Raw genomic sequence first — 24,767 nt, forward strand, 5'->3', positions numbered from 1 at the left:
CACTTAAATCATATCATCTGGAAGGCTAAAAAATGTTGATGACTTGTTCCACCTCTCCACTCTTCCCTGCATATGTTGTTTTCCTCACAAGCACAGTTCACTGCCTCTTTTTAGAAACAGTCTTTGACTCCTTCTCCTGTGCATGGGATTTTAGATTTTGAAATCTTAAATGGGAAACTTTCCTCCCCTTGCACCTCAGGCTCTGCCAGAACAGAGCTAAGAACTTATCTGAATTTCTGTTTTTCCTCTAGGACACCCTTGAGACCTTTCTGGTGGAATACCTCTTTTGCTTCTACGTTCATGTTGGAATGGCCTAGGCCAGTCTGCTGCTGTACGGTTCCTGCCACAGGTGCTCTGCAGCAATGTGCCAGGATTTTGCCACCAGTGCTAGTGGACTATCCAGATGGCTGTAAACCTGCAGAAGAGGTGAGTACAAAATGTGTTCCAGGAATTTTTGATGCTTTGGTCAGGTCTGTCTGCTTTGGGTGTGTTTCAGAGCAAATGACTGCATGTGTGCTTTGTCACTGGATCCCACTGGTTTGTGTGGCAAGGCTTTGCTAGTGACTTACTTAGAGGCATCTTCTCTGAGAAACAGCTAGAAACTTCCCCTGTGTCCAATGGAAGCAGTGCCAGTCATCTCCCAGAGGGACCTGCCACTGGCCAAGGCTGAGCCCATCACTTAGAGTGGTAGAGTCTCTGGGGTATTGTGTAGGAAACCCCTGCTAGACCAGGGTTCCTGAAGGACTGCACCCCATGGAAGAGAGCATTGCTGGAGCAGTGCATGAGGAGCTGCAGCACATGGGAAGGACTCAGGTTGGAGAAGTTTGTCAAGGGCTGCTTCCTGTGGGAGCAGGGGAGCAGTGTCAGTAATCCTCCCTCTGTGGAGGAAGGAGAGGCAGAGCCAGGATGTGAAGAACTGGCTTTAACCCTCATTCTCTGTTCCCCTGTGCTGTTAGCAGGAGGAGAGGGTTGAGAAAACTGGGAGAGAAGTTGAGCTTAGGGAGATGGGAGGGGTGGGAGGAAAGTTTTTTAAAGATTTGGTTTTATTTCTCATCCTACTCTGATTTGATTGGTAATGAACTGAACTGGTTTCCCCATGTTGAGTCTGTTTTGCCTGATGGCGGGAGATTTCTCCCTGCCCTTACCTTGGCTCACAAACCCTTTGTTATATTTTCTTTCCCTTGTCCAGCTGAGGAGGGATGGGACAGTGACTTTGGTGGGCACCTGGAATCCAGCCAGGGTCAATAGTCTGCATGCATATTCCATATTTTACTGTTCCTTCCACATCCTGTCGGACCAGTTCAGTTGTCTGCAGCTATTAAACAAGTTTCCATGAGAATCCCTTTAGATATTAGTGCAGACCTAATTAAACTGTTACTGTAGCTTTCTCTGAGTGTTGGGAAGCATAGTGTCCAAGTGGATAAAGGACCTCATTATTAGTTTTCCTAAATTTACCTTTACCCTCTCTGTAGGTCTTGAAGAGTTATTCAGTCCAGTGAACTGGAATTCAGATGAACTTTCCATCCAGATGACCTAAGAAAGCCTGAGTTTTATTTTCTGTGTTTCTACAACAAACACAGTACCCTTAAAGCATCCTTGTCAGACCAAAGATGATTTATTAAACTACCACTGTGTAGTCATTGACTGTGCAGTGAGGTGTTTAACAGCTGAGTACTCCTGAAGACTCCTCTGTGTGTGCGTCTCCTACGCTTTTTTTTAAGCTTGATTGAAGCAAGATGGAAAACCAAAGTTTATTGGGATGGACAGGCAAAGATGTGGTATAACAGGTCCATTTCCTTTGGCAGAAAAGTTTAATCAGTGCAGTTGTATTTAGTGTGTTAAATGGTGTCCTGCACTTGGAATCATTGGTATTGACATTTTGTGCTAATTTTTCATGCTGATTTTTTTCTTTGCTGAAATCTATTAGCAGTTTTCAAAGATTAGTTTCCACAGACTGAGTTCTGAAGGACTCTTTGGGTCCAGTTCTGAAGTTCAGGTTCAGCATTGTAAAATGGGAAAAGTGTGTTTCATGTTTTGAGTGGGTTCTTTTCCAGTCAACTTCAAAAGATCTAACATGTAGTCTTAAAATCAGTGCTTCAGAGGTATAACTGGGACAAGTATCAGTTTAGAGGAGAGGAAAAAGTATATCCAAAATTACTACCTAATTCTCTTTAGTAGTAGAGGCTGATAAGAAAAAAAATCTAGGGTAAAAAAAAGTAGAGCAAATTTTTTACTTCTGGGTTTACTTCTTTTTGTCACTCAAGTGGTATCTTCACTAATTTTTTTTCATGGTAGCCCAATCACCTCTTCTGTGGTTACTGACTAATGTTGGTCACAGATTTGAGTAGAAATAACTTCTTTTGGGGAGAATACCTGATTGGTCTGAGTCTGCACTGAGAGACTAATGTGGCTGAATAAACACAATTGTTCTTGGTTATTTTTCAGTTGTCAGTTCTCTGATTAAGTTTCTTTGTTGCTGTGTAGATTTTTGCTGGCAGAGCAGAAGGCTGGTGTGTTGGAGTAGCAGCTACTTACGCAGTAATAGTGTGCTGATAAATCTTTAACCACGGTCTGGCTTCTAAGGCATGTCTACTCTCTCCTTTTAAAGATTCTAGAGCTTTCAGAGCAGGTGAAAATCTTCCAGAAAAGGTATTGAAGAGTAATTTTAATTATCTTAGAGAACAGAGTTTTAGAAGATATTTTAAAAAAATTCGGATCTCTGATTTAATTTAAATTTTAGCAGTGATTTTATTTCTCAAATTCTGTGATTTTCAATTAATATATAATTGAATTTCCAGAACAGTTCCATCACATTCCTTTCTTTAATATTGTCTGACAGATTGACCTTTTTTATGGCGACCTGTTTGTCTCTTGGCTTCTAGTCAGGAATTAATTTTGAATTGTAAAACAGCTGAAGTTGCTACAAGCTTTATACCTTCAAAAATAATTTGATGTCAAATTAAATACACTAGCTGTTTTTTTCATGAAGTGTCTGACAGTTTCTGGAGAAAAAAAAAGAAAAGCTAAGTAATAAGCACCAAAGTATTTGAAGAAATTGAAGTACTTCACTGAAGTCTGATGCATACCTGCCTTCCTGAATGTTCTGCTGATTGTTTTCCCTATGAAACTATGCAGAAAATTGTTATCATCACACTTATAGGTAACTGGGGAAACAAGTGAGCTCTTCCACAAAATAATCTTTCTGCCTCAAATTGCATATCCCACTCTTCAGACTTCTCTGGACTGCTGTACAGTGCAGCAAATAAAAAATTTTTTTATTTTTTAATTTTTTTACCTTACTGATGCATTTTCTATATCATGATATGGCTACTTTATTTAAATTTGTCAAACTAGGATGAAAATTTACAAGTTAGGCCAGATGAAAAACATATTTTGGAATCACTAGCTTTAAGAGTATAGTCTTGAAATTTAATGTCTGAGAGAATCTGCCAATTTTTTTTCTAAGATATATTTAAGAAACAAAAATAAATATTCAAGAAATAAAATGGAGCAATATTTGAGGTGCATTTATTACAGAATAATGCAGAATTTGCATCTTCTTTCGAAAATGACTTTGTTTAATTTTCATGGCCTAAGTGAAAACTAATTTTTTACAGTTTTATTGATTTTTGCTTTTCTAGCATTTTCTCCCATAAATTATCTCAAAGCATGATCAGTTTGTTCTTTTTTTTTTTTTTTTAAAAGTGCAGATTTTTAAAGCAATTGACAAAATAGGACTTTTATTTCTGTGGAACTCAACTTATCTTTTCCATAGTACTGCTTTTGACCAAAAATGAACTTGAATGTAAAATTTTTATATATTTTTCAATGAAGTTGAAAGCTGGGAAGAAATATGTGCATGACCAATTAAAATCTCTGTGATGTGGCTCGTATTTATCCACTTTTACTGTTGCAGATACATATTTATTGGATGGGTCACATTTATTGGATGGGTGGATACTCTGTGCCCCAGGCTTTTTGAATCATATGGGCTGCTTTATATTTCTTAGATGGGTGGGTTCTTCTGTCACTTTCTCCTCTTCTTTTACAGTGTTGAGTCCAGCAGTAGCAGATCATTTTCCATCCTGTCTCTACGTTATCTTGATTTTTGTTGGTATGGTGGCAAACTAGGAGATGCAGTGTAAGAGCAGTGGGGTAGGAGGGGGCATCTGCTTGCAGGGATCTGAACTGGTCATAGCTGCTCCCTGCCAGAGTTAGGGATAACTTGCTTGCTTGAACAGCAAAGGGAAAAAGGCACTGAAAAGGAAAGGGAGAGTAGAACTCTGTGGTGAGAATGTCTCAGTGAGAAACCAGCCTTTGCTCAAAATGGGCAGTACTGATACCCTGTGAATTCTCTTGTGATGTCAGGCATCACAGGTCAGCATATCTGCAGCTCACCTGGAGTCTGAATTCTAGAGCTGAAGCTCAGTTCCTTTGCAGATACCAGTACCAGTGCTTAAGGCCAGGACTGCACATGGACAAAGTTCCAGGACTCTAGTCCTGAAGAAGAGCCATTGCAACAACAGTCTGCTTGAAAACTGTTCTAACATCTCCCCATCACTTTCTCTTGCCTTGTCCAGTCTTGAAAGTTTTCTCAAGTTCTAAAGAATTTCCAGAACTCAGCATTTATTATTCTGCCTTTTTAGCTTTTTATCTGAGATCTCTTTTCTTCTTCACCTCTTCAGTGTAGAACCCAAAATTTGGATGTTGCCTATTTTAGAAATAAACTTTACATGGAAAAAATTTGAGTCTCATGGTTGAAGAAAATCTCATGGTTCTTTTTATACCATGTGTACATTTTCATGGATTGACAATTGAAACAAAGGACTTACAAGTGTGGTATTTCTCAAATTTCTGTTGTCAGTGATCTCTGGAAAGACAGAATTAAGAAAAACTCCATCTAAAACAAGTGAGTCTAAAGGGGAAAGGGAAGGATGGATGTGAAGAATCTTCTCTGTAGTGCAATACTGTGTGTGTTAATTAAGTACAGAACAGTTGTCAGCAGCAGAAGTTACCTGCTGAGCACACAGCTTTGTGATGTGAGAACAGGCTTATCTGGGATTGTATGCTTAAAAGCTGCATTGCTTTTCTCTATAAATACAGCCTTTTTGCACTCTAGGTAGGCTTTTTATTTGCCTATGGATATAAACCAAAGGAGCACAAGTTTTTTGGGAGAAACATTGCAAAACTTTAATGTATCCCAAAATTTGACAATGCTAGCTTTTCTTTTTTTTTCTCCATATCTGATCAGTCTTTTCTTGCTAGAGAAAGAGAAACACCTACACATTCTGGGGTGGTGGTTTTTTCTTTTTTTTTTTTTTTTTTTTTTTTTTTTTTTTTTTTTTTTTGTTTTTTTTTTTTGTTTTGTTTTTTGTTTTGTTTTTGGTGTTTTTTTTTGTTTTTGTTTTTGTTTTGGTTTTTTTGGGGTTTTTTTGTTTTGTTTTGGTTTTTTTGTTGTTGTTGTTGTTGCTAGACTTTTTTGGATGGAGAGCTGATGTTTTCTCTGTATTTCAAAAAGTGTTTAGCCTGCAAGTGTGCTGACTTATTTGGGCTAGAATTTGGGTGTTTCCCTAGACATGACGAGGTGTGGTTCTTTTTGATTTTTTTTTAAACTATCTGCAGTGGCACTTTTAAAGAATGAGAGGTAAAACTTATTAACTTGTTTGAATTCTTTGCCATTCTTCATTCTACTTGAAATACCATTCTTCATTTTACTTGTGGTGGTAGAACCCACTGTGTGTTAAGTGATTGTCACCTGTATGTTTTCAAATTGTATATTCTAATTCTTCAAGTCTTCACCATCAGTCACACATGTATGTTATTTTTTCAGGAGTTTTTAACTTGATATCTGCATTTGATTTTTCAGCAAGTTCTGCTGTTACTCTAGGCAGAATTCAGTCAGCTTCTCTATGATAAACACCCTATAGCCCCAACATGTATGATGAATTTTTCTTTACCTGTGCTTATTTCAAAGCTTTTCTTCTAAAACACTATTTTGAATATTTTTCACATATGCTGAAGGCAGAGAAAAAGTGTTCTTCAAAGATATTTGGTATTTTTTCAATTTTCCCTGCTGGATTTTTAATCTACAGTAGAAAGTTTTCAGGATTAGAGGTTTCTGCACTTACTCACAGAAAGATGATTGAATCTATTGACTGCAATTTACCCAATGTTTCCAGAAGTCTCCTCTATAATTTTTTTCCTTTAATTAGCTTACTCTGCTTTTCTTTAAATCAAATTCTTGCCCACTGGTGATTCATCCTTAATGATGGCTATTTGCCCGTGTAATTTTCTGCCATCTTTAAAAGTGTTTGAAGGATTAATGAACAATTTTATTCCACTGTAGCTTGTGGCTTTGAGACATACCTAAAAATAATGAGAAGCTTTATGGAGATTTGATATTTTTGAACATTTGAGACTTAGCTTGAAATATTTAATAATTTCTCACAACATGCAAGGAAGATGTCAGGGATGTCTTGTTTAAGATTTATTCATTTGATTGTTCAGAGCCTGCATAGGTTTTTTTCTATGAAAAATATGTAGCTAGTTTTGTGATGGTGAATTCACCTGACCTTCAAGTAGTGAAGGACTTGTCCTTGAAATTTGTAATTATTTCATACTGACACCTGAGTTTCTAGTTTTCTTCTCTTCTAACTTAATAGCAGAATAGAGAGTGAATTTGAAACCCTTTTGTCTGTGTTCATTGCTGCTTTCAAGAAGAATTTGCTTATTTTTTCAAAATATTTCAAAAGGAAATTCTGCCTGACATTTTTGAGTGTTGACATGTGCAGACTGAAGAAAGTAAAATCTGCCGAAACTTCTATTATTTGACACATTTGTTTGAAGACCTATTGACAAGGATAATGTCCATTTTAGTTCTGTCTCAGCTGGTAAATTCTGAGTTCGTTAGACATGTTAATGTTAAACTTTTAAAACATTTTGGAAGTCAATTTGATTTTCTGAACTGTGCAGAAACATTGTAAAGGAAGACGGAAAATATGAGCATTGAGAATATGAAACAGTTTACTGTGGTTTTACTTCCACATAGTCTAATCTAGTGCATATGATTTCTTAAACAAGCTTGCTCACAATGCTAAATTTAATTTTTTTCAGAAATAATTTTTAATTTAGAAAAAGTCCTATCAGGTAGTCTATTCTACTTACAGCTCAACTGGCACTTGCCAAGTTATTTAAAACAGTTTTTGGAAATGTATGAGTCCTTGATTATTAGAAATCCTTGACTGCTTGCATGCTTTGTTTCTTAGGAAACTCATGCCTTGTAAGGCCAGGTGATGCTGCTTTTGGCTAGAAACCTTCACACTGTGTTACATCCTGTCACAAGACTGAGCACCTAAAACATGTGGAGGTGTTTAGAGCTTTTCCTTGCAGACAGCTAATAGTGTACTAATAGCCTAATCTCTGCTACTGTGACACTACTCCACTGCAATATAAATTTTGGGTAGTTCAGCTTTTAATTTCTTTAGAGACCATTTAGATCCAATAGGGAGCCTAAAATTACTTAGTTTTAAGCTGTTTCTTTTGAGTAATGGTAAACTTGCACACTCTGTACCTCACATGACAGATTGTTTTTCTTGAGGAAATGGAGGTCCTCACCTAGAACACCTGTGTTGATGTGACCTCAATTTTTCTCTAAAAGTCCTGTAGTGTTGGGGTTGAAAGACCAGCTAACACAGCTCTTCAGGGAGTTATTAAAAACTGGAGTCAGTTTATAGCTCTGGGATGCTGATTGGCAGGAGTGTTGCTGTGCTGAAAAAGCTAAGTGCTGGGTCACCATCTGTGAATCTTCCAAAAAGAAAAACTATTCCAGTGGTTCTAGTCCACTTCAGCCTTCTAGGCTGCTGTGAAGGGTTGCAGAAGGCTCAAATAGGTCTTACTGATGCATCTTCAGCCATTGATTATTGCATGTCAAGGCTTTATGAGCTTAGTGTTTAAATCATCTCTTGCTGCTGTTAACAACAAAAGCTTTTCACTCATGAAGTGCTCATTGTCTTCGTGCTGCCTCTGATACTCAGTGATGAAAATACTGCCTGTATTCTCAAGCTGGCTCTTTCTCTTAGTCAAGCATCCTCAGTAGCCCTCCCAGAGTGTGCATCCATAGCAGCTATGGCTTGGAAGAGGAATGTTCGCTCTCTGTCAGCATCTGAGGTGTCAGTAACCCAATTTAAGACTGCAGTTGTTTCAGGAAAATAACTGTCTTTTGGCTTATAAATCTGCTTTCCAAAAAGGATTGCCTATTCTGCACCTGTCACCAGAGGCAGTTCTGCTGTTCAGTCTAAGAGGGAAAAGATTTGAACAGTAGTGATTTGAACTTACCTGCCAGGTCTGTAACAGCCAATACCGTAATGCCCGTGTAAACAACTATTTCTCTTTGCTTCAGGGTGTTGTATATCTGTGTATTCATTTTCTTATGTGTTGCAGTTAACCTGGGCTAATGATGTGCGCCAAATATTTGAAGCGGTTCTGTAAAAAGATGTATAGTTGTTTTTTATTGTTTTCAGATTGGCAATATTAATTAATGTATTTTGATCTCTCACTGGACATACTAGAAGTATGTTTTAAATTTTAGAGCAGTTGAGAGAATGGGAATGTGTGAAGAATCCCTGAATGAGATGTCTGGCTTTAGATAAATCTTATGTAACCTGTAGAACAACAGAGAAATGAAGTTGTTGCCTCAGACATTTGAAATCTACTTCAAAGTCATAGAGCAGACATCTATTGAATCTCAGCTGGTTATATGACAGCAGTAGTCTTTGTATTTTTATTATGTTCTTAATTTCCAAATCTTAGCTATCCTCTTGAGCTCTTGCAATATTTACAGTGATATTCTGATAGGGAATATTTCATCTCCCTCCTGGATCAATTTATTCCTTTTCTTGCATATCAAAAATTGCTGGGAAAAAAGAATGTAAATCCAAATTCTGTGCAATGAATTGGTTTGAACTTTTATTATTTGATTAAAATATTGTTCTTCTGGTCCTTTGAAGCCTTGCCCACTGCAGTTTCTTCCTGCAAGCACAGGTCTGACTACGACTGGGAAAGAGTGTAATTTAAGTGATTTCAAAGGTTTTAATTTTGAGCAGTTGTATAAATGATCTTTTGTTCCATTCCCAAAAATGCTGTATTGAGGGAATTTGGCATTTTTACAAACTCATTTGAGAAACCACTAAACACTGATTTGCAAAATTATAAACTGTTTTTAGAAGTTCAATAACTATAGCTGTTTCTGAAAACTACAGGTACCAAAATAGCATTGCATTTTCAATTAACTTTCTTGCATTAACTGAAAGAAGGTGTTTTAAAAGCCAAACTTTTTAAAAGCCAATTTTTTCAATTGAGAAATGTTATTTCCTTACTAAGTAGAAGTATTTAGAACTGATCTTAAAAGTTTAGAGGTTAAGTAAAGACCTCTTGGGTAAGAAGGTCCCTTCCAACCTGAAGTATTCTATGATTCTGTAATTCTGAATGGGGAGAACCAGAGGTTCAAGTACACAGTCACGTAGTTCCATACAGCTGTAAGCAGTAGTTGGAGTGCATAACTCTTGTTCCATTTTTGGTATTGCTTTTCTATGTGATGAGAGATTTTAACCTCACAAGAGCTACTTTTGTAGGTATAATGCATTCTGTTAAATGGTAGGAAAGGTGGGATGAAACAATAGCTTCTGCCTTTGTGTATGAAGTTCATCCTTGTTTTTCAACTGTAGTCAGCCACTTCTATGTTTGTTATTCTGACTCGATTCTAAGACCCAGCATTTTTTAGAAACATAATTAATATTTTTTCAAATGGTCAATTAAAAAATTGACTTGTGAATTAAAAAATTGCTTCTGATGAATTAAAAGTATAGTCTTCCTACTCAGAGCGAGAAGAATAGGAATTTATTGTACTGACCTACATTTCTCAGATTTTTCTGAAGTGCAGGTTTGCTTTTAATGAATTGTTTTCATACTGTTGAGACTAGTATGATCTGCTTTCTCTCGTCACCTCCTCAGAACTTACTTGCTGAATTGTGCTGAACAGATGAATAATAAAACCTTTCAAAATCCATCAAATGAGCATAGCTCCATGAAATAGTCTTCTCTTATATTAACTTCTGAGAAGAAGACTACCGGCATCCTAAAACTCTTTAATATTATTTTTGCCTGTTGAAATTTACTGGATGCATTTGTGTTACTGTGAAAAAGATGAAGAATAATCTGTTTTCCACAGTTGATGGGCTGACCTAATTTAAATGGTTTTTTATCACTTGCTTTCACAGCATTGAAAGGTAGTGCTTTGTTTATCCTCAAACCAACCTGTTTACTGAAGTTCTGATGGTAATGTGTTCTCTGCAAACAAGCACTAGAACCAATTTAGAGCATGGGCCAGTAAAAAAGAAAAAAATAACAAAACAAAACACATCAGCACAGCAGCAAAAGTAGTTCTGGAACCTGCTTGTAGTGTTGGCATCACTTCTGTTTTCAAATATGGATGTAACCAATGGGATTGGCCTCACTAATAGTTCAGAGGTACGGAGTTGTAGACAATGCTCACAACAATTTGCATTGGCTCAATTTTTTAGCAATTTGCTCAAAAATCCATACACATGCCTAATATGTTACCTTACAGTATGCCAATTTTTCTCCCTCATTACTAAGTAGACTGAGAAGCTCAAAATTCAGTTTTAGTTAGGCCATCAATCTTTCCTTAGATGCTGTTCAGTTAATCATTTTCCATTTGGTTTAAATTGATATTAATAGCTTAAACATAGTAAATGTTGTGTCAGGATTTTGACGAGCCCTTATTTTGTGCCAGCTTCTGTTTGTTCAAATCTGAAGTTCTGGAAAACAAACTCTACATCAGCTTTGTCTGGTTACGTGCTGCATCCAGTGTAGAATCCTGATTTAGCTGAATAATGGCAATGAAATCCTTTGTCAAGTCTGCTACAAAGTCGTATTGAAAACTGATCACTAGTATAAACAGAGATAAAGACTGAGTATTTTTGTGCTATACTGAAAAAGAGTAAGTTTTCTTTCCCATGCCAACTGTGTTTGTAAAAGAGGTTGTTAAGTGAAACAATGCTCTTTATATGAGCAGTAATTTTAAAGATGACCTTTTCCTGTAGTGTCAAATGCATCATGGATTTTGTCACGGGGAAGAAAAATTCACTTGACCTTCAAAAGTAACAAGACTTGAATGTACCCATTTTTCCTCTTTTCACTTTATTCTTGATAAAGTACAACCTTTGTTCCTACCTTTTCCAAGGTGTTTTTAATACTCCTTTTTCTTCCATAGTATAAGGGTTTTGTAATCTATAATCCAGTATTCTGAAGGGATGAAAAATACTTGGTTTTGCAAAAATCTTCAATTCTATTACATTACTCTGTAGGTAAATGCAATTAGTAAGTCTATGCATCTGGGGGTTATTTCTGTGGTTGCTAGGCTGGTTTGTAAATGCAGTTGACTTTCTTTGCCATAAGAACACACTGCTGATTCATTTTGTATTTGCTCTCGGTCTCCAAAGGTTTCTTCCTGCAGAGCAGCTTCCTAGCAGGTAGTACCCAGCCTATACAGATAATACTCGTAGAATCATAAGATAGTTTCAGTCAGAAGGAACTTCAAAGGTCATATTCTAGTTCCAAGCCCCTGCCATGGGCAGGGATGCCACCAGCTAGATCAAGTTGCTCAGACCGTCATCCAACTTGACCTTTAAGAATGGAATTTGTACTTTTTAGTTACTGAATATTTGAGGTTTTAACTGGCCTGTTTTTCTAGCCTTTGAATGTCCCTTGAATTGGCCACCCAGATCCATTCCTTCCTGCATGTTGTTTCAGGGTATTGTCTGCATGCTCCAGCCCAGCTGGGTGTCACCAGCAACCTTGCTGAGCATGCTTTCAGCTCAGCTTCTCAGTAAAGACACTAGCAAGTGTCAGCTCCAGTTTTGGCCTCAGAGAGCTCTCACCAGTGGTTGTCTGTCAGCTGGACTTTGTATGGCTGGTCAGAACCCATAAAGCCTGCTGGTCCAGCTAGCTGTCCACCCCCCTGATAACCCACTTCTTTAGATTAAATCTCATTAAGTTCTGAAAAAGTACTCTGGAGGACTGTCACAGTCCCTGTTGAAGTTAACGCAAACACCATTCTCTGCTCTTCCCTTGTTCACCAAACCAATGCTCTCATTGAAGTGAGTTGCCAAAATGTTCAAGTATGGTATGGCTTTGGTGTGTCTGTACTGCCTTGTTCCCCTTTTGGTTTTTGTGTTGTGGTGATCTGATTGGGATTGGGTTTGCTTTATTTTGTTGGGGTTTTTTTTGGTTTAGTTTGGGGTTTTGTGCGTTTGTGTGTGAGATTTCTTACATAATCTTTGCAAGGACTGAAGTGAGACTGACTTAGCAGATGGTTCTCCAGAATCTCCTGTCCTACTTCATAATAACTTTTTACCTAACCTTGAGGATTGGGAATCTCTGGATCACCATTTCAGACGTTTCGCAGATGATAGAGAATGGCCCTGCAGCAAGATCAGCGTGCTCCTTCAGCACCTTCCGATGCCACCTTTCTGGTGCCATGGAATTGCACATGTCCAAGTGGTTTAAGAGATCCCTGACCCAGTCTGTGTCCTGCATGTGAAGTTTCACTCTTGCAGACTCTCCCTCTAGGCTCCAATAACAAAGGAGATGAAAAAGGCATTGAGTGTCTTAGCCTTTTCATGATGAGCACTGGATCTGCATTATTTTTAGCCTTTTAAAAATTTTTTAATTGTGTCCTTAAAGTGCCGTTCTTATTGCTCCTTTTGCTTTGTTCTGACTTGTACTCCTGGTTTATCTGAGAACCTCCTCACATGCTTAGGAAATGTAACTCAGGATTATTCATCAGTCTTTCAACAGCATCCCACTCAGTGGAAGGGATACAACAATAATTGCTGTGGAAGGGCACATCTGCCTGCTTTACTTCTGTTGCCACAATTTCCTGGATTTGTCTCTCTCATCCTCCATTTCTCCATTTTGGGAGTTTCCATTCACTTATCCTTTGAGTGTAATGCTTAGCTGTCTATTTTTTTTTTTTTTTTGCATCATGGGGCACAGACTCATGATGCTTTAAGCTCTCTGTGGAGATGCATCCACCTGCTGTTCGTCCTTGCTCACTTTGCTCTGTAGCCTCTTCCACTGAAGAAGCAGCACTCAGGCAGAGTGTTCCTCCTGTGGTTGAGGCCACCACCACCTCTCCAGCAGCAGAGGGAGGAACCAAGCCCTGGATGGCAGAGCCCTCTTCCCAGAGCTCTGGGTCAAGGCTCTGGTGCGCTAAGAGCAGTTGCTTCATTGGAGTTTCTGGGCCCCTCTGCTTCACTGCTCTGCTGGGCAAGCAGATGGGGGAGTGCTGTCATAAAAGCAGTGGTAAAAATGCAGTTTAAGTCATGAGATGATAGACCGCTCAAAAGAATGAGAGCCTTCATCTAAAGATACAGGGAAGAGCCTTATCGATGGAAAACTGTGCGTTGAACTTTTGCATCGCTGTCTTTTCATCACTTCCTCGAACCCTCAAAGGATTCAAAGGGTTCACAAAGTGTCTTTTTGACATTTCACTGAACTGACAAAGGAATTTTCTTTTGTTGGAGGCAGATATACCGCCAGGCTATGCATTCTAAAGTGCTTGATATAAAGCAGCAAGTCTACATTGTGGTTCTCCTGGTGTCTTTCTAATTTGAGGACCCCAAAGCACTGTGCTCTTGTGGGTTTTACACTGTTTTACAGCCTAATGGCCCACAAATCTGAACTTCAAGAAGTGTGAAATTGAAAGAATTGGTAGAGTTTTCTTTCAAAACACATATTTTATTAGTGTTTGTGTTCTTTAAGAACAAGCAGGGTGGTGGTGTGACTTGATTTTTTGCCGAATCATTTCTTATGGTGTCAGAGTTGGACCAGAAGAAACCTATTGTATGAAGAGTTTAAGGGCAGTCATGCATTATGTCAGACAAATTTTTTCTGTATACAGTATTTGTTTCTGCCAGTGGTTGATATGCATATCTAGGGCAGAGAACAGGGGAAGCTGGAATGATACTTCCTCACTGTACTCTTCTGGAATGCATGGACTTGAAGTTCACAGTTCACACAGGGAGCACCCAAAGTAGGGGTGAGGACTTGGTATTTATTAGTTGATGAGGAGACTTGCAGCACTGGCAGGGGATGGTGGCAGGCAGCTCCCCTGGGTGACTACACACTGTAGGGAATAAATTCCTTTTCTGGATTTTAACCTCTTGCTGTTAAATTAGCTTGATTTCTGCCAATATAAGAAGTAAAAGGCAACAGTTGATCTCTATTTACCATCTCCATACAGCTTTTGATTTTATAGACCTGCCACTTGATTTAGGTTACACCTTTTCCAGCCAGGAAAAATGCTACTTTCGTCTTATAATAAAGCTGTTCTTTGTTGTATTCATCCTTTTGCACTTCTCACATGTTCCTGCTAATCCTTCTATATCCCTTTTGTAATTATAAGACTGGATGTTCACACAACCCTCAGGATGAGAGAGCAGATACTGTGTAATGGAGTAATGATGGTTTGGTTTTTCTTTTCTACATAGTAGTCTGTAACAGATTTATTTTTATTTCACTGCTGCTGATGGTTTTACAGAATTTCATAGTACAGCAAGATCCAGAGTTCAGGTCTATCCTCCTATCTATTTAAAAAAAAAAAAAAGATATTGAAAAAAACCCAGAGTTCAGGTCTATCCTCCTATCTAAAAAAAAAAAAAAAAAAGATATTGAAAAAAGAACCAAAAAACCTCTAACTGAACAACCCCTGGGATTTTTTTTCATAACTTATGTCACTTAGTGTTTCATTGTGGTAATTTCATCTGTTACTTTATCATCAGGCTGTTAGTTACAGATACTTCTGCAGCTCCTAATTTTTTACAGTCATCCCTGTACACCAAAACTATATAGATGCAAGCTGAGATCCCAAACAAAATTCATTCTTGGCATTTGATGTGCAGGAAGCAGAGGGTTGTACACCCTTCTAGCTTTGTACAAGCGGAAGGCCACAGGCTCCCTCCCATGTTGCTGTACCATCCAAAGCTGTGTAAAGGAACATCCTCCAGTGTAAAGGAGTGAGTGAGATAGGAATATGTCTGCTGCCAATAAGAAGAAATAGGCTGTATTTGGCAAAAGGATGTCATGGTATTTTCCCTTAAGAAGGGTGAGGGGAGTCAGGGGTCAAATTATGGCAACGAAATACTAAAGGAAATGCAGTCTTAACGCTGCTGGCTTTTAATGAGGTTTTGGCGTAGTCACAACTGCTGTGTTTTAACCCCAGCTGAAATCCAAGCCCCATGTAGCAGCCTCTCACTCACTCCCCACCACCCCAGTGGGATGGAGGAGAGACTGGGAGGAATAAAAATGAAAAATGAGTTGAGTTAAAGCAAAAGCTGCACAAACAAGTAAAACAAAACACGGGGTTTGTTCACCATTTCCCATGGACAAGCAGATGTTCAGCCATCCCCAGAAGAGCAGGGATCCATCACATTCAGTGATTGCTTGGGAAGACAAAAGCCATCATTCCAAACATCCCCTCCTTCATTTTTCTTGCCCCAGCTTTATATGCTGAGCTTTATATGATTCCATATGATATGGAATAGGTTTTGAGTCAGTTGAGGTCAGCTGTCCCTGCTGTGTTCCTTTCCAGTTTCTTGTGCACCCCCAGTCTCCTCACTTGTGGGGTGGGGTGAGAAGCAGAAAAGGCCTCAACAGTGTGTAAGCACTGATCAGCAGTGACAAAAACATCCCTGAATTATCCATGCTGTTTCCAGCACAAACACAAAACACGGCCTCTACTGGTCTCAGTGAAGGAAATTGACTCTACACCAGTCCAAACCAGCACAAAGGCTTGTGTTTAAAGTTCTCTTTTCAATAAATTCTTCAGTTTTCACTGAAAGCATGTAAGAAAAGCTTAGTATATGTAATTTGTAAAATCCTAGCATGTCTTTAAAGTCTCCTTATTTTATTCCCTTCATTTTCTATGTGAAGAGTGTCTACAATTCTGGTTTTAACTGGTATGCTGTTCCCACTGGTGAACATTTCAGGAGTATTTGAGTTGAAATATGTCAGTATTGGTTAAAAAAAAATAAAAATTAAACCCTCCATATTTTAATGTGAGGAAGCTCAAAGCTGTTCTTGATTCTGCCCTACTAGTCATGGAAGTATGCAGTCTCTGTAACAAAATCTGTAATTTGAGTAGGGCAAAAGAGAATTTCAAAGGCTGGCATTCTAAAATTGTAATGTATACACATTGAAAAAATATATTGAGGTTTGCTCTATAATGAAACATTAAGCTAATAAGGGCAGTTCAAGTGTCAAAATTGCTAACTTTAGCTTTGAATGCCTAGTAAATGATCCTGGTGGCTTATGGGCACTTTGTTAACCTTGCCTACTGTTTTATTTTACCAAAAGGGATGTTTGTTTTTGGTTTGCTGAAAGTGCAAAGCATTTGTCTTTGTGAAGCTTGTGCAACAGGCAATTAGACCCTGTGTAAAATCCTGGCATTGCAGGCCAGCATTCCTAGTGATGGACCCCGAATGTCAGTGTGTGCTACATGGGAGAGGCATGAGAAATGGGGGCCATGGGATTCACACAGTAGAGATTGATACCCTACGTCCCGAGATGTTCCTGGTTTTCATTCATTTAGGCTGTCCTGGTTTCCAGAGGATCCAGAGAGTTTCTTCTAATATCATTAGATGTGCCTACCTTCTTTTCCAGTGGTTCAGCAGAGGACTTTATTTTGGTCACTCATTTTGATGTTTCAGGTGGTGAACATTAACATCATAAAGGACTGGAATAATGCTGCTATAACTGACCCCATTCCCTTATCTCACTGAAATGCATAGGACATTAATTTTCTTGCATACATCATAAGAGAACGAAATTGTTACGTTTAAAATGGAGTTAAAATTTCTACTTTTAGCATCTGTCCTCAGGTAAATTTTGTGACTTCTTTTTCTTTTTCTTTTTTTTTCTTCCAGATATAGAACGTGGTCTCTCAAACTGGATTAAAAAAACCCCTGTTGATATTTTTATTTATACTTTTTTATTTTTGTATTTGACTTAAAGTGCCATGAAAAAATTTGCATATTGCAAGGTGGTCCTTGCCACCTCTTTGGTTTGGGTCCTTCTGGATATGTTTCTATTGCTGTACTTCAGTGAATGCAATAAATGTGATGAGAAAAAGGAAAGAGGCCTGCCAGCTGGAGATGGTAAGTTTTCTGCCTAAGTATTCTTTAAATTATGCTCCTTTAAAATTGTACTATTTTTAAAGATCTGGGATTTTTTTTTTTTCCCTCAACAATGTAGCATTGCGTCAGCATTTAGGAGTCATGGAATGTTCTGTGTTTCTTTGAATGACTAGAGAATAACCATGTTGCCTGAGATGTATGTTGCAGACTTAAAACCCCTTAAGATGTAAAATTTTAAGCACTAATGCATATGAAATAACATTAAAAAGCTATGCAACAGGAAGTGCAAAATCTAAGCCATGTTAATGCAGTCTAAAGGATATTTTATATTTCCATGAGTGAGGAAGGAAAGGCACTATTAACTTAATTAGACCTGCTAGTAAAACAAACCAAACCAACAACCAAGCTCACTTGTCTGTCTGCCCCTACAAAAAAAGACTTCAACCATCCAAACTGAAAAACACCCCCTGCCCCACAACCCATGTAACCCAAAATTTGAACAAAGACTGTAACAGTAAGGCACAGTAAATATTGTAATGAAAAGTTTATGATAGTAGAATGAACTTGGATGTAAAAGTGACAAATATGAGTGCATGCTTATCTAGATAACTTTTAAGAGAGAACTGTTTTACTCAATGCTAAAGGTTTTCAGATAAGCTTTCAGTTTTGTTATTGCCACCTTAAGTTTTTGAGTACCAATTAGATGAGCTGAGTGTGGGGTTGTTTTGTTTTGGGATTTTTGACAGCACTACTATTGATGCTGCCAACTTTATTTTTAAGACGTTAGCATAGTTGATCAGATGGGAGAAAAGATTGGTGCAGGGAGATTTCTCATCCCTGCAATGCCTCAGCATATGCATTTAGAACTGCAGGCAGCTGCCACCTCCAGTTTGTTTGTGAAGTGTCTAATTCTGTAGTTTGGTGTCCCTCCCACTGAAAAGGCTGTGTCTGTGTTTCACTGCTGATGTTGGAAACCTTTTCATTGATACTAATTGTTAAGTCCAATCGGTTAATTGCACTCAAGGTTATTGCTTTCCATCACAAACAACTTTTTCACCTGCTGACATCTGGTATGAATCTTGACCTTCCTGGGAAATTTTCAGAAGTATTTTAAGAATAGTGTTGCTCTGTTAAAGAATAACACTGGGGAGAGAGTTAAGAAGTGTCAGATTTGGTTTACTTGTTTGCTTTCCCTGTGATGAAAACAAGCCAATAAATCTCCACAGAGAGAACTGTATAGAATGCAGAATTTCTGTGTTCAGCAGCTCTGGACTGCTGTTTTCATGACTGCATGTGAACATTTTAAAGGGATTCTAATACACTTGAATTTTGCAGAACTAACTTAAATTTTCCATTGCTGGCATTGCATTTTTTGAGTTTCTTTTTCAGCAAGAGTAGAGCAAAGTGGCAAGAAAATTAATTAGGCTCATATAGAAAATAGGTCTTCTACAGGAACTCAGTCTTTTTTTTTGTTCTTTTTTTTTTTTTTCCCTTTTTCTTTTGCTCTCCAGAAGTTTGGAAATTCTTACGTGGTAAGACAATGAATGATGTGTTGTTATGTGGGAATAGATCCAATTTTTGGCTTCCCATAAAACAGATAACTTATGGCAGAAAATAGCAGGTGGAGTCAATATCTATCAACTTAGTGTGATATATTGATAATGTTGAAATTTCAGATGACTTTACATATGAAGTCATTGGGGGAACCTTCAGGTGAGGGAAAGTTTTCAGTTTTGACAGATTAGTGTTATGGCTTTCCCTGTGCAACATTAATTTTACTTAGTTGAGTACAGTCTTCATTCTTTACCCAAACCCGTGTTTTAAAATTCTTGATGTTGTTAATATCTTATAGTTGGCTGGTAAACAAATTAAAAACTACCCAAACAAAACCTTATATATAGTTTTGTACATTTTCTTGTTTGGTGGGGCTTTTTTTCGGGTGTTTGTTTTGGTTTTTTTGACAGCTGATTTGTAGTAAATATGTGCAGAAATAGGTCTGCTAGAAACCTTGGTTGACCCTGTGACATTTCCTTTTAAGCAAGCTGCATGCCTGATCATAGATATTTTTATTTGTTCCAGTAGTTTACTGATTTGGAATCTGTAGCAGGTTTACTCCTGCTCAGAGTGCCTGGAGTCTTCTCAGATAACATTGAGGGTATTTTGTCGGTGAAGCTTTTATCAAAATCTGATTTTTCACTTCACTTTTTCCTCTGCTTTTAATTTCCATAATTGAATTAGTTTCCTTGATTCAGCATAAATTATGCTAGTGTTCTGAATTTAATATCCCCTTGTCCATGTCACTCTGGTATATAGCTTCTCTTTGTAATTTATGGAAGAATTCCATGGCACTTGATGAAATTACTCAATATAGGAGTAAGTTTTTCTGAAGAGTATGCTAATTTTAGGTTGTGCTTGTCCAGTTGGAAAAATCAGTCCTTAGCTATTTCAGCAGGAGCAAAGGATTTTGAGGACAACTTTGGACAGTTTGGACTTTCATAAAGTTTGAAGGATGTTTTCCATAGGTCTTTAATAGACAAAATGGAAGGATTTTCTTTTTATAGAATTAGGTAAGAGCCATAGCCAAAATTATCTTTGGGCTCTTTCTCCTTGGTATTGATAACATAAGATACCACCATCTTAAACCAGGAATTTCAGGTTATGTGTCTAATATGTAATTTTAAGTTATACTGCTTATACAGTAATATTTAATATATATTATTTAATTTTATTTATTTAATATTAATATTTAAGTTATACTGCTTATACTGTAATATTTTTTAAATTGCTCAAACTAACCAATAGTAAAGGAATGTGCAACTGTGGAAAACTCAGTGTACATGGTTATGGGCAACTGTAAGGTGAGTGAGATAGAAGCTTTGGTGTCTACTCTGAGAGAGATTGAAGACTGGGAGTTGAAATGACACAAGTGTGGAGTTGAGGACACAAAAGGTAAGGTGAAAAAGGGACAGGCCACTAGGCAGGTATGAAGGCGGCTGAGGTGGAGGTGCCTTAGGAAGAGGGAGCTTGGTTTGGGGTCTGGAGAGTACAAGACTGAGTAAATAAGATTATACCAGAGGGAGGAATGGTTGGAATCCAGTGACTGTAGTTGTGTGGGATGATTTGTCTGGGGACTTCAGCTTTTGTCCACCCCGTCCACCATGGCAGAAGACATCTGCAGTGGCTTCACCAGGTAACCTGGGGAGCTGGGATCAGAACACCCAGCAGTGCTGTTTCCAGCAACAATCCCTGAGCAGTGAGGAGCCTGTGCTGTGCTGACTGGTATTGCTGCTCTTTCTTCTCCCTGCTGCGACCACCCCAGAGGGGTTGGGAGAAAACTGGGGGAAGCCCTCTCCCAGTGCTCAGCTCTGAGGTTGCCTCACCTCCTCTGACAGGGATGGTGCACACCCCTTTTCCAAAACACCACACATGTTGCCACATCTTTTGGGTGGTGGCTTCCTTTTTGTAATTCCCAATGATTAATAAGTAAAACCCACAAAGAATAACTAATTGTTGCCCATGAAAGGTGGCTGATGTAAGTTTAAATGTTGCTGTGAATCGGAAAGAAAATCACTTAACCTTAGGAGGCATCATCCATGTTATGTAGTATTTTTTTCCAAATCTAATGTTCATAGGATAGTTACTTGGACATTATTGTTTTCATATGGGGATTGGCATTGTAATTTAGATTTCACAGCCTGGAATAGAGCTTACTTAATAAATATAAACAAGTTCCAGACTTAAAGAGAGGGTTCAAGCTGTTCTCTAACAGTACAATTAGGGACCATTCTTGTAAAAAAATATGCCTAGGTGGTAGCGTGGTTTTACTAATAAAGTAATAAGGATTTTTTTTTTTTTTTTTTTTTTTGTGTAGCTCTGTCTTATTTCTGTAAGAACCCTCTATGTTATCCCTTGAGGTCTTGACTTCAGTGAAGATGAAGTGAGTCATTCTTTATCCCCAGTTATAGGCTTCCTAAAGGTCTGATTGCAAAAAAACTTCCAGCTTTGGCACTCGATGTGTTTTCTAAATAAATTTTCATATTCATCCTCTTCCCCTTTTTTTTTCCTGCCTCAAGGTGCATTCCCCTTGTGTAATGATTAGAAGCCCTGGGCGCTGGGGAATCTTTCAAAATTAGGACTGGTGAATTGCAAGAGTCATGTAATCTCAGCTCCTGGCTATTTACACTCTTTTCCTGGAGCAATAACAAAGTTAAACTAGGACCAGCCATTTTTGTCAATTGCCAATCAAGACCTTGAATTCTGAATTTCAAGCTCTGATAAAGATGGAATCTCTAAATTGTGTCTTGTTTCTGAATAATCTCAGCTGCATGAAAAAACCCTAAGAAGAAAAGTGAGCAATTTCAAGATTTAATTATTGAAAATGTGAACAATTTATCATAAATCAATCTTGTTCTATTAAGGTTGAGGTGTGTGTAAGAGGCAGAACTGCTCTGAACTTTTGCCTGTCCAAAGAGCTTCATGTAATTATGGTGATGCCTCCAAAGGTGACTGGACTTTGCCTTGGTCAGTTTATGTGGGCTCTAAGGACATCTCACCAGAAGAATCCACCCCTTTTTCCTGGCTTTAGATGGTGTTAGATTTTGAGCTATCTTGTTTTCTTCAGGCATATTACCTGGTAAAAAGAAATTTGTAGTCCACAGAAATAAAGAGTTCCTGATTTTTTTAATGAAGATGTGGAAGAGATCAAGCCTTCTTTGAAACTAATGGTTTACTGATACAAATAAGAAATATCTGGAAATACATTACTAGATTTCTTATTTAATCAGGTGGTAATTTAGACATTCATTTAGTTCTGAAACCTGTAGCCATAAATTTAACTTCTATTTGTTAGAAGAATGTCACCAGTACATAGAGTCCTTCAAAGGAAAATTTTTTCTGTATTTAACTGACAAAAGAGCACTGTGGTTTGAATTCTTAACAATGCATTTGTTAGTAATTTTGGGAGAACGTTGTTGGTTGGTGTTTGTGTGAAACCTGCGTGCTTCTGTGGGAAAACAGATAACCATAAAAAAACCCAAGAGCAGATGCTTCTCAGAAACTTGAGAGAACATCTTCTATGGTTAACTTTTCTTGGAAAGTCATTGCCCTGCCTGCACCTCAGCTTGACTGTCTGCATTTAGTGAGTTGCACAAAATATCTGGATCTAGCTAGTTGTTGCTGGATTTTTCTACAAGGAGAATGAGGTGCCGAGGTAAAATGTGTAATCAAGCAGTACATATTTATTAATGAAATTTAAAAATTCAGCTGATGAATTTGTGGAATTTGTACACCAGTATCCAAGTCACTGATGTGCTAAACTCTCATCTTAACAGGAAGATCTGCAAATGTGAGAGATGAGATTTTGGCTGATTTAGCTATTCAGTTTAACTGATTTAGTGAAAGTTAAGAATAAACTGGAAGTGTAAATGAAACAGGAAATTTTTTTTTCTTCTAAATAGGTCATTTTGTAGGATAAGACACTCTTCAGAACTCGGAAAAACATGCTACATATAATACATTCTGACAGGGCTTTTAAAATTGTTTTAGTTATGTGGAACACCCATTGTTAAATCACTTTCTGTCTAAGAGAACCTATGTACTCATTGCTACACACTTAAAAAAAATTGCTGTGATAGCCCAGATAATAGTACCACGCTGAATGTATAAAATTAAGCCCAAATAATTACTTTATTGTATACCATAATTTTAATTTAATTACACCCCAGAAGGCACAAATTCTAGTTTAAAAGGTTATGCAATTGCAAGTCGGCAAGTTTTGATGCAGGTTCCGACCATACCTTCTGAAGAGGCAAAGATGCAAAGCAAACTGCTGGCTCAGCTCAGCCCGTGGCTGGAACGAGCACCTCTGCCCATCTGTTCAGGATTTGCTCGAACACACTTACTCCATCCATTTTCAGTGGATGAGTGGCTGGCTGGCATCTTCTAGGGTTTTATAGCTCAACTGGCCATCAAGGAGAGTTTGGTTAAAAGAAAGCACCCTTGTGATGGGAGGATTTTCTCTGCTAAATGTTCCTGTGTGAATGCAACTAGTGTAATCGCTTCAGGTACTTGAAAACGAAAATTTCTCAAGGAGCACATTGTGCTTGTTACCAGTTAGCACTAAACACAGACTAGCAAAAAACCTCATTTATTAGTAATATATATTTAATATATTAATATATATTATTATATATTTATTCAACAAGGATGGAAGGCTCAGGTCTTTTTTTTTTTTTTTTTTTTTTAAATTTTATTTTCATTCTTTATGTGGCTGTTTATTCTCTGCCTAAGGTTTAATTACACTGTGCTATCCTAGATGCAAATTAAAGATAATTTGAACCTAGGCTTATTTCTTGGGGATTTGGTATCTTTATTTTAAAATACTTTATGTTCCTCTGTTTAGATCTTGAGTTGCTATTTTTTAAATTAAAACTCTTGCTGAATTTGTGAAGCAGTAATGTAGCTCAAATTCAGTATTTGAGCATTTCTGTTTAGGAGAAAAGTGAATGGTACTTGTAAAGAGAAGTGTAACTTTTTAAAAACCGTTCTGATTTTTTTACATATTTGGTTTAAAACCCTATATAATTCAAGAGTCTGAATTAATTTTCTCCCATTCTTCTTCTTCAGTTTGATCAGATATTTGATATTTAAATTTCTTTGGGTTTAAGATGTGTAGTGTTACATTTAAGATGTGTAGTTTTGATACTGTTTTGTTACTAGTGTTAACCTTCAAAATATAATTTTGTTGCATAAAAATAACATTAGTAGAAACAAGAGAAATTGTTGCTAAACTGTTGCTGCCAATGTCATTCTGTCAGAATAAAAATGTGGAAATAAATGTAATGCTACACTTTAATTGAACCTTTACTGTTCTGGAACATAATTTATCACAGAGTCCGAGAACAAGCTGAGTTGGAAGGGCCCCATCAGGGTAACTGAGTCCACCTTCTGGCCCTGCATAGGACACCCCAGGAGTCCCACCATGTGCTTGACAGTGTTGTTCAAACACTTGAACTCTGCCAGGCTGGTGCTGTGACCATTTCCCTTGGGAGCCTGTTCCATTGCCCAAACACCCTCTGGGTGGAAAACCTTTTCTAATATCCGACCTAAACCTTCCCAGACACAACTTCAGGCCATTCCTTTAGGTCCTGTCACTGGTCACCACAGAGAAGAGATCAGTGTCTGCCCTTCCTCTTCCCCTCGTGAAGAAGTTGCAGACTGCAATGAGGTTTCCCCCTCATTTATATCCCAGATTTTTCTTGCACATGCAGGCTTTCCTGGAAAAGTTTTGAATTTTCCTTTACAGGAACTTAATAAAGTCAATTATGATGGATAGAAATAAATCCTTATTGGTTTTTTATATGAATTGTGGTGTGTAAGAAAAGCACTTAACTATTTCTGTTAAACTCCCAAATGTGAAGATTTGTTTTCACTTTCAAAACATGGTGGGTTTAGGACTGTTTTAAATGTGAGCACTCCTACAGTGTAAATTAATTTATAAACAAAATTTTATTAATTTATAAATTAATTTGTAAACAAAATTTATAAACAAAAACA

General features: G+C 37.7%; 1 protein-coding gene across 1 annotated transcript in view; it reads left to right on the forward strand.

Moving 5' to 3' along the window:
- The first annotated feature begins 289 nt into the window (after positions 1–289).
- GALNT1 (polypeptide N-acetylgalactosaminyltransferase 1) overlaps positions 290–24,767 on the forward strand; it is a 62,381-nt gene continuing 37,903 nt past the window's right edge. Inside the window, exons 1-2 of the mRNA XM_041475937.1 lie at positions 290–426; positions 17,004–17,234. Coding sequence (XP_041331871.1) covers positions 17,096–17,234 — 139 coding nt within the window. The 5' untranslated portion in view covers positions 290–426; positions 17,004–17,095. The remainder of the gene's footprint in view (positions 427–17,003; positions 17,235–24,767) is intronic.

Source organism: Pyrgilauda ruficollis, unplaced genomic scaffold, assembly GCF_017590135.1.
Source record: "Pyrgilauda ruficollis isolate IOZ18807 unplaced genomic scaffold, ASM1759013v1 scaffold37, whole genome shotgun sequence".
Taxonomy (NCBI): Eukaryota; Metazoa; Chordata; class Aves; order Passeriformes; family Passeridae; genus Pyrgilauda; species Pyrgilauda ruficollis.